The sequence below is a fragment of the Giraffa tippelskirchi genome, chromosome 4 (assembly GCF_054371585.1).
Source record: "Giraffa tippelskirchi isolate mGirTip1 chromosome 4, T2T-mGirTip1v1.2.pri, whole genome shotgun sequence".
NCBI lineage: Eukaryota > Metazoa > Chordata > Mammalia > Artiodactyla > Giraffidae > Giraffa > Giraffa tippelskirchi.
In genome coordinates, this window is record NC_137278.1 from 127,443,595 (window position 1) to 127,454,065 (window position 10,471).

Sequence of the window (10,471 nt, forward strand, 5' to 3'; positions counted from 1 at the left end):
TCAACTTGGCCCTGGGGAATCGTTTCGAGTCCATGTCTCGGATTGCAGCCACGGCTGGTTGAGAATTCGTCGCAACTCCACCAGGCGGCGACAACGACATGGAAAAGAAAACTGCTGGGCTAAGACACTCCAGTGCGGTGTGTCTCGAGGTCCTAGGGAGACAGGTCTCAGACCCAGTCTCAGACAAAGAAAGGATCCAGACTTTTGTACCTCTGGTGGGAAACCCACGCCAGCGACACTCAAAGCACGAGGAGATGGGAGGAGGGACCTGGGAATCTGAGCTCTAGGCTCTGCTCGGCTCCATATAAATAGTGACCTTGGGGTTAGTCCTCAACTTCCCCATCTGCAAAATGAGCAAGTTTGGGTCTCTTAAAAGTTCATTTGATTTCATCGATCAACGATCAACGACTAAAGAGCTGGGACCATGCTGTGTACAATGTACTAGAATGCCTTCTCATCTGGTTCCCTAAATGGTCTGTAGGACAGGAAGGCACACTTCACTAGCTGCCTCTCACATGATGTTGCAGGGAGGGGTTTCTTCATCTTCAGAATTCAGTTCAACCACACACTCCCAAGAGCAGCCAGTGATTCTGTGACCCCCTCCCTGTAGCTGGCAGGGCAGCAAGAAGGTCAACAAAAAAGGCCAGACCAGAATCCAGCCTTGACGTAGGCTCATCCTGAGTTGCATTTTCTTTGCTCACTTCCACCTCTCTACCCACTTCCCAGTCTTGTGGAAGAAAGGGGAGGGAAGGTGGAATGAGGACTGTTAAAGAGGAAGATGAGGGAAATCGGGCCTCCTGAGTTAGTTACGAAGTTGGGGGTGGGAGCCTGCTATAGGTTCAGAAATAGAACCCAACAAGGAGTTTGAGGGGTTTTACGTGTGTGTGTTTTTGTTTTGTTTTCAGGTTGATCTAGCTCAAAAAAGAGACTAGACATCTAGAAATCTGAGGGGCAGAAGTGGCCAGATATTAGCATATCCCACAGGTACCCTCAAATATGGTATAAAACTGAATTCATTATTTACCCCCTTCCTAAACCTGCTATGCTTCCCACATTTCGTATCTCATTGATTAAGAGAACCACTTAGGGAAAGGGGATCTGAGTATTAATTATAAAAGAATAAGAGTAGGTCAGGAAGAAGTTCCAGGACATTAAGCCAACCATCAGAAGAGCTAAATAACCTGAGCATTTCGTCTTGCTGGATAAAGCCTAACGTCTGCTTGGGCCCGGCACAACGAGGAAGCTCTCTCCACCACTCCCACCTGGAAAAGTGGGCGTCCTCCTAGTCTTCCCTCCTTCTAACCCTTTTTCCTATAAGTATTAAATAAATCCTATCTGCCTCTCAATAACCTATGGATCCTGATCATTGTTGTCAATTCCCACAACCACTGTCCTAACCAGGACTGGCTACATCATTTGTGGTGTCCAGTGCGGTAAGTAGTTAGGAAATTTCAACAGAGAAGCCCATATTTCACTAGTTTAAGCCAAATGAGTAGGACCGTAGGCAAGGGAGGAAGTGGCTGAGGTTGGGTAACTGCGGAGTTTCTTGTTCTTTCAGGCCAGTATAATAGGAGCAGAGCACCTCCTGTTTTCAGCCTGACTGCCCACCAGAAAGGACTGTGCTTTGAGTGAGTTGAACTTCCACTGAAGAGAGATTTGAAGGCTGGGAGACACAGGTGAGTACTTTTGTGGTGGACATACTTTTACATTCTCTGTCTCTTCATCTCCCAGGTGGTAAAAACAAACAAACAAACAGTAAAAAAACCTGAGGCCTGTTATGTGTGTGTGGCAGAAGGGACTACAGACAGAGAGGACTATTCTGAATACAGAGGAGAGGAGAATCCTGGGTGGTCTTAAAGGACAGGGGAGAGTATCTGGATGGATATTGAAAAGGCCTGGAGATTGGAGTAGACAGAAACTTCATAGATAAAATAGATAAACATTTGGGAAAATCTTTGAGAATGGGAAAGAGGAGGTTGGGAATCTTGGGATGAAAAGGCTTGGGAATGGCTCTGGAGCTCCTGGAACAGTTCAGGTGCCTAGGAGCCCAGAATTATTCAAGAGATCTGAGTTCAAGGTCAGGTTCTGACTCCCTCTTCTCCCCACCCCTTTCAGCTTCCATCATGTGGAACGCTTCTGACGTCAACTTCTCCTGCTACCATGAGTCTGTGCTGGGCTATCGTTACGTGGCAGTTAGCTGGGGAATTGTGGTGGCTGTGACGGGCACCGTGGGCAACGTGCTCACCCTGCTGGCCTTGACCATCCAGCCCAAGCTCCGTACCCGCTTCAACCTGCTCATCGCCAACCTCACAGTGGCTGATCTGCTCTATTGCACCCTTCTCCAGCCCTTCTCAGTGGATACCTACCTCCACCTGCACTGGCGCACCGGTGCCACCTTCTGCCGGGTCTTTGGGTTCCTCCTTTTTGTATCCAACTCTGTCTCCATCCTCACCCTCTGCCTCATCGCCCTGGGACGCTATCTCCTCATTGCCCACCCTAAGCTCTTTCCCCAAGTTTTCAGTGCCAAGGGCATAGTGCTGGCACTGGTGAGCACCTGGGTGGTGGCTGTGGCTAGCTTCGCTCCCCTCTGGCCCATCTATATCTTGGTACCTGTAGTCTGCACCTGCAGCTTTGATCGCATCCGAGGCCAGCCCTACACCACCATCCTCCTGGGCATCTATTTTGTGGTTGGGCTTAGCAGTGTTGGCCTCTTCTATTGCCTCATCCACCGGCAGGTGAAGCGAGCAGCACAGGCACTGGATCAGTACAAGATGCGCCAGGCGAGCATCCGCTCCAACCTTGTGGCTGGGGCAGATGAGACCATGCCTGGTCGTTTTCAGGAGCTAGACAGTGGGCTGGCATCAGGAGGACCCAGCGAGGGGATTTCATCTGAGCCAGTCAGTGCTGCCACCACTCAGACCCTGGAAGGAGACTCATCAGAAGTCAGGGACCAGAGCAACAGTAAGGCAGCTAAGCAGATGGCAGAGAGAAACCCTCCAGGAGTGGCTGCCAAGGCCAGGATGACTAAAGGAGCCCAGAGAGCTCAGGACTCTCCATCAGAGTTTGGGAAGGTGACCCGGATGTGTTTTGCTGTATTCCTCTGCTTCACCCTGAGCTACATCCCTTTCTTGCTACTCAACATCCTGGATGCCAAGGTCCAGGCTCCCCGAGTTGTCCACATGCTGGCTGCCAACCTCACCTGGCTTAATGGCTGCATCAACCCTGTGCTGTATGCAGCCATGAACCGCCAGTTCCGCCAAGCCTATGGCTCCTTCCTGAACCGAGGGCCCCGGAGTTTCCGTAGGTTCCACTAGAACTGTGTCCCCTGTCTCCAGAATCTGGGATTGTCTCTTCCAGAACTAAGGTGGCCAGCTGTTACAGGAATAGGTGAAAGTGAGACCTGTGAGAATTTTCATGGACAACCGCCCCCCAAACTCCCCAAACCAGGCCTCTCCACCCTTCACTCAACATTTCAGCCCTAGGCTGTTCAAGATGCATTATTAATTATTAATAAATGGAATTATATCCTCTTCACGTTCAGGTGTGATCTGTGGGGAAGAAGAAAATAGGCCAGGGTTGGTTTGCAGCTGGAACCTAATAGTTGAGAGTTTGGGGGGACATAAGTCAGAGCAGGGGCAGGAAGCAGAAGACCTGGGACAGCCTTCAGCTGAGGGGTTTCCAGGTATAAATCACGAGAGTTGGTTTAAAAGGATTAGCCTGCCTCTTTAAAAAAAAAAAAATCAATTACCAGTAGCTTTCCAGGTGGCGCTAGCAGTAAAGAACACACTTGCAAATGCAAGATACATAAGAGACACCGGTTTGATCCCTGGGTCAGGAAGATCCCTTGGAGGAGGGCATGGCAACCCACTCCAATATTCTTGCCTGGAGAATCCCATGGACAGAGAAGCCTGGCAGGCTACAGTCCATAGGGTTGCAAAGAGTTAGACACGACTGAAGAGACCAAGCATGCACGCACACCCTTAGCAGATGCCAGACAACCAATTCTTTTTTTTTTTTTAATATTTATTTATTTGGTTGCCACCGATCTTAGTTGCAGCATGAAGGATCCCTCCTTGCGGTGCATGGACTCTCTAGCTGTGGCGAGCTGGCTTAGTTGCTCTGCAGCATGTAGGATCTTTGCTCCCTGAAGAGGGATTGACCTTGTGTCCCCTGCATTACGGTGGATTCTTAACCACTGGACCACCAGGGAAGTCCCTATTAGCCTGCCTTTTTGTTTAACTTCCCAGAAATGGCCCCCACCTCTAGCTACTGCTGCCAGGATGCCCCATCACAACAAACAGGTTTTTTTTTCAACACAAAAAAGTTTTGAAATCCAGTTTTGATAGCCACTCCAGTGTGTCCAGCCCCCTGACCCTTGCCCAGTCCAAAGAGAATGGACATGGGCGAGAACTCCTCGCTCTGTGGAAATGGAACTGAGCTTAACCAAGGCAGTGGCAGGCAGGCATTCTAGCTGTCCTAGCAGGGTCACGCTGCTTGGAGTTAATTCACCTGGGTTCTGGTCCCTCCTCTTCCCTCAGACTTGCTCTTGTCATCCTGGGTTACAAAAGTTACAAAAAGACTCTAGTTAAGAAGGCCCAGGGGCCAGGCTAAGGGGAGGTCACACCACTCCCTTCCTCCAGTGTGACCGATATCCTGTCACATGCATGAATTCAAAGCACCTGTGGCCACCAGGTGACGCTGGTTCTCTGTGTTTCCTTTCTGGCTTTCCTGTGAGGACAGAAGGTATCAGCAAGACAAGGAGTCCAGAGATACTACCACCCTCCTGGCCAGCAAGGGCAGAGATCCAGGAATCCCCACCCCTCCTTTTTGCCCAAAGCTTAGAAAGAAAAGTGAAGACTTAGACACTTACTATTCATGAGATATTTACTGTCTACCTAGCTGGGGTAGGGGGAAAAGAGCGGGCACTGTGGATAGAATGTGAGAGTCATGTTGATAGTGATGCTGCTCTGGCTGCATGTATCCCTTCTCTGCCTCTAAGTCCATGGTTGGAGAGAACAAAGTTCAGAGAGAAGAAGATGAGAGCAGAAAGAACCATAGTCAGGGTGGACAAATTGATACCTTCACGTTCAACACACCTCCAGAGCCTAAGAGTCCTGCTTCCTAGTAAGGAACATGTATTTTTGAGTGTCCTCCTTCCACAAAAATCACAGCAGCCTGTACTGAATCAAGTTCAGGTGATTGAGCTGGGGGGTCCAGACAGGTGGGGTGAACAGCAAGACCAATAAAGATCATTGGCCTGGGAGTATAGATACCAGGGCTCCAGTCAAGGCTGTCTGATAATTTGTTCTGTGAATCAGAGCAGGAACCTGAATCATTCTGGGCCTCAGGTTTTATTATCTGTACAAAGATGCAGGTGGGGGTGCACTCTTACCACGTGCCTTATACTGTCCTAAATCCTGTAAATATATTATTTTGCGTAATCTTCACAAAATTTACCACAAGGTGTCTATTATAATGAGCTTCCCAGGTGGTGCCAGTGGTAAAGAATTCACCTGCCAATGCAGGAGATGTAAGAGACTCGAGTTCAATCCCTGGGTTGGGAAGATCCCCTGAAGGAGGAAATGGCACCCTACTCCAGTATTCTTGCCTGAAAAGTCCCATGGACAGAGGAGCCTGGTGGGCTACAGTCCATGGGAGTCGCAAAGAGTTGGACATGACTGAGCACCTGAGCATATCTATCATAATCTTTTGCTTAAAAAAAAATAAATCATGCACAAAGAGGGCAAGCCATTTGTCTAAAGTCCGAGGGTTAGTAAGTGATATGATCATGATTTGAGAACTGAAAGTCTGACTTTAGTACCAGCCTACATGTCTAACCACAGTAAGACTGAAACTTTTCTATAACTAGAATCAAGTGATCAGATGATCCCTAAAAATCCTTCCTGCTTAGACTTTCTAAGATTCTCAAAGTTGAGAGTTCTCTGAAGGGTTGTAAACGACTTCACTTTTCATATTCTTTGAAGGCGATTCAAAAGCTTTGGCAAGTAGAAATGAGCAGCAATAGGGATTGAAGTTAGACCTCAGGAGGGACTTCCCAATCCTCAGTCACTGGAAAAAATGACTCACGAGGACCCGGGAAACCCTAGAGTCTGAGACCAAACGGGACACATCATAGCGAGAAAGCAACCCCCTCCTCTCTCACCCTCAACAGCCCCCACACATATACCCCACCCCTAATCTCCATAGGCGCTGAGGGGGAAAGAGAAGGAAGATTATGCCTCAGGCTCGTTCTCTCTCTTGCGTGTGTGCACGGCGCGCGTGTGTCCACGCACGAGGTCCCTCGCGGTGCGGAGCTCACGCGTATCTCGGAGAAGTGTATGCATTTGTCTTGGGGAACTGTTTCACGGGGGCCCTCCTGAGGGTGTCAGTGTCGGTCTCTCTTTTTTCTTTATCTCTGTCTCCCGCCGGAGCCCCAGCTCTATCGCTGACTTTCTGACGCTATCTCTCAAGGTTTCTCTTTGTCTCTCTCCATCTGTCCGTCTCTCCTCTAGACTGTCTTCATCGCTTGTACCTCCGTTATCGCCTTTTTTTCTCCCCAGCTCTTTCTCTCGCGCCTGCCCCCCGCCCGCTCTCCCCACGCCCTCCTCCCCTGTCCCCCGCCCCTGCAGCTCTCGCTCGTCTGCACACTCTCTCTCTATCTCTGTCTCTTACAGGCAGATTTATGGTCAGCCCAGGGCCTTTCATTGGCCAAGCTCTGACAGGACTTGATTTAACGCCCCCTCTCATTGGCTGATCTTGACAGGCCGATTTACGAGTCACTCTACCATTGGCCAAACCGCCTTAGCTCTGATTTATGGCTCAGTGGCGGCGGGGAGAGGGGGGCGCCGCTTGGGGAGTGAGGACGCCCCTCCCCTCTTCACCGCTTCCGTCTCCCTCTCCCCTGCTTTTTCTCTCCTTGCTCTCCCTCCCCTCCTGGAACCGCATTCCCTATACCTATTCCTCAAGCTTTCTCCTCTTTCATCCATTGGGAGAGGAAAATGGGGTGTGGTGGTGGTAGGAACTGAAGCAGATGAGGGGGTCTGAAGGGGTAAATAGGACCTGAGGAATCCGCGGGGTAGGATGGGGTACAGTAGGGAGAGAAAAGGAGATTGGAGAGGGAGAGAGAATCCTGAGCTGAAGGGGAAACTGAGGAGGCGAAGTGAGTGACAGAGGAAAAGGAAGACTGAGGAGAAAGGAAGGCCGAGGGAGAAAAAGGGAGGGTCTGAGGAGAAGACTGAATAGGGCGCGTTTGAGGGGGCTAATAGGCAGAAGCGGGGAGATGGGGGCACTGAGGGGGACTTTTCTTTTCAAACCTCACTATCCAGACAGAACAAGAAATGAAAATTTCCTCTTCAGACAATGGTTCTGAAAAGGGAGAGACTTGGAGAAGCAAAGGCGTAGAGAAAAGCGCCGCAGAGAGGCAAGAGGGGCGCAGGAAAGAACTAGAAGGTAATAGCAAGGAAAGACGGATGGAGAAGGATGGAGAACTAATCGAGAAGACAGAACTAAGTTTGTTTTTTATTTCGGGGCGGGGAGTGAGAAAAGGCTAATTCCTAGAGGAAATATTGAGAGCCGCAACTCCTCCTTCTCTCAACGAAGACCCACAGGCGTTAGCCTGGGGATAAGTCAGACACCGCCCCCAGGAGATGTTCGGCGGCTTCCTCAAGGCTGCAGTAGGCTCCCCTTCCTCACACCTCACTCCTCCCCTTGCCCACCTCCCCAGTTAAATTTATGAGTTCAGGGCTGGCCTTCAGGAATTAGGAATATTTATGCTTCTTTGAGAGTGAGGTTTGGAAGGTGATAAATAAGGGGCCGTGGGGTGGGGTGCAGCTGGGGGCTCCTATTTTTAGCGTGGCCACTTTCCCAAGCCCCCCACCTACCAGTTCTCTCTCATCCTGAGCCAGAGTAGGGAACACTGAGTGAGGTGGGGAGTGGGTTTCAGATATCAGGAAGGGGCTTTGACTATCCTGGAAAGCCCCTCAGAGGACTGCAGAGCTTTGCAGCAGAAAGGATTGAAGGCTGATGGGGGAGGAACTTTCCAATCATCGTGGCATTCTTATAGCCCCTGGAGTGCAGTTACAGCATTTTCTGCAGAAGATGGAGAGAAATGGGGAGAAGCCAGTTTCCCCTGTTACCCCCTAAACTCAGTTGCTGAGGGATAAGAAAGAGGAGCCAGTAAATGTAGAGGCAGGTTTCTCTGGCTTGTCATCTCCCTCACAGAGAGAGGAAGATTTGAAATGCCACCCCACCACCACCACCACAGCCTGGGTCCCTGGGAAAGGAGGCCAGGAATGTGGAGCTCAGGGCATCTCCTAGGAGTCTCAGCCTATCCACCCCCACTGCTGGCTGAGAATTAAAAACAGCCAGTAATTCAGGATACCCCTTGCCCTGGGCCTCCAGGAAATGAGAGAGGGAGAGAGGATCTTCCCCGTTGATCCACATGACTTCTCCAGCCCTCAGCTCTAGGGGCCATGTTTGTGACCCTCAGCTCAACTGGAGGGCTTCCTCCGGGCTTGGGGAGGTAGTGAACAAAGACGGGGTCCCTGATATAGAGGGACCTAAAGAGAACAGAGGGAGCTAGGAAAGAGCTGCCCCCTCCCTCCACATGTACACACTAGGCCTCCCATCCACTCTGGCCTCAGCAAGGATGGCTGCACATAAACACCCCCCCCCCCCCCCACTGTGCTGCCTGGAGTGGGAGAAGAGAGGGAAAGGTCTAGACTGGCCCTTTAAAGAGCCACTTAGGGTCAGAAAGCCTGGGCTACAGAGAGGGGAAGGAGCTGATGTCAGAAGATGGATGGGCAGCAAGATGGGGATTGATGCTAATGGGGGAGTTAAAGCTAAGTACCCAGACACTCAGAGGGCAGAACTGCAGATCTGTCTTCCTTATGCTCAACCCCCTCCCCAAACCAGGGCTGTAAATCTGCCTTCTCAATTGGGGGAAGGGGGAGCCAGGAAAAACGAGATGCTGGAGATGCTCACTTCTCCCTTTTCCTGTTTTTTTTTCCTTACCCTGTGCAAATCCCCCCCCCACCAACCCCTGCCCCGCCATTCTTTTGTCCGTTCCCAGTCTCTGCTCCCAACCCATGAGCCTTTCCCACTGCAATTTCCAAATTTGGGCTTTCCATTGAGAATTGAGAGGATGGTTTCAGCTTGCAGAAGAATTTAAAAAGAAACCATGAGATGGTCTCCTTCATCAGCCCCTGGGTAGGAATGGTTTGGTGGGGCTGTGTTGAGAGACTGGTAGACAAACTAGAAGCTCCCAGTTGCTTTGGTTTCTTTTCCCTCCATCCTCTTTTCACTTGGAGGTAATTCATTTGAGCATCCTTCTCCTGGAACAGTGGGGTGAAGGCATAAAGCAGGATGTCGGGGAAGAGGGGGGGCAGGAGTTGGAGGGGGGGCAGGAGTTGGAAGTGGTGCAGCTTCAGAGTTGGGTTTTTGGAAGCCTCTGACATGCTGAGATTCTGGAGGGCTAGTGGGCCTCCAAGGGCGGCTAGGGAAGCTGCAGGAGCTGTCCACTGAAAGATATATGGTCTAGTTTCTCGGAAACTCCTGGATCACACCATTCCCTCTCCTTGAGCACACACCCTGCCTGCTGAGTAGAGACAATTTTGGGCCAATAGTCTATTTACTGTAAAGGCAGGGTCCATGCTGCTCTCCATCCTCTCAGTAGGCAGTGAGGGATCTCAGGGAGGCAGGTCTTCTCAAAGAGACTGGAACTAGCAAGTGTTAATTGCTCAGTCATGTCCGACTCTAACTCTTTAGACTGTAGCCGGCCAGGCTCGTCCATAGAATTCTCCTGGCAAGAATACTGGAGTGGGTTGCCATTCCCTTCTCTAGAGGATCTTCCAGACCCAGGGATTGAACCCTGGTCTCCTGCATTGCAGGCAGATTCTTTACCATCTGAGCCACCAGGAGCTAGTTACTCTTGGGGAATTTCATTTCTTCCTTCGATTTCAGGTGAGATGGTATCTTCCATCTTTCAAGACCCACAGTCACCTTTATCTCCCTCTTTGTTGGCAATCAGGGCCTGTTCTGGAGAAGTCCCTCTAGATTGGGGGATACCTCTCTATCTCATTTCATCTGTTGCATGCTAAACCTGAACTCCTTTCTAGTCCAGGAAATAATAGGAACCTGATTGCTGCCTGGTTTCCAGATCCTCCCCAGTATCCATAAGACATCCATCTCCCGTCTTCCCTTCTCCCAGGTTGTTCTTCAGAGGCCTAAAATCACCTGAGGCCATCCTCTCTTTCCTCAATCTTCAGAGACAAAGGAGAAAGCAAGGTTTGAGTGGGGGAAAGGGCGAGGGGGCGAGAGTTGTGAGCAGGAGCCACTAGAACCCAGGCTTTCCACCTCCCAGCATCTGGCTAAGCACTCCTTTCCATCTAAGGAGGTCAGCCATTGCCCTCAGCCCTGGTCTCTGGCTGCTTCTCTATCCTGGTGATAAATCCTGTCTTTGTCTCTCCTCCAA

At 50.5% G+C, this 10,471-nt stretch overlaps 1 protein-coding gene across 1 annotated transcript; it reads left to right on the forward strand.

Annotated features, from left to right (window-relative positions):
- The first annotated feature begins 1,536 nt into the window (after window positions 1-1,536).
- Window positions 1,537-3,534, forward strand: GPR84 (G protein-coupled receptor 84). Its single transcript, XM_081483650.1, has 2 exons — window positions 1,537-1,676; window positions 2,116-3,534. The coding sequence occupies exon 2, from the start codon at window positions 2,124-2,126 to the stop codon at window positions 3,312-3,314; it is 1,191 nt and encodes a 396-aa protein (XP_081339776.1). The 5' UTR covers window positions 1,537-1,676; window positions 2,116-2,123; the 3' UTR covers window positions 3,315-3,534.
- The last annotated feature ends 6,937 nt before the right edge of the window (window positions 3,535-10,471 follow it).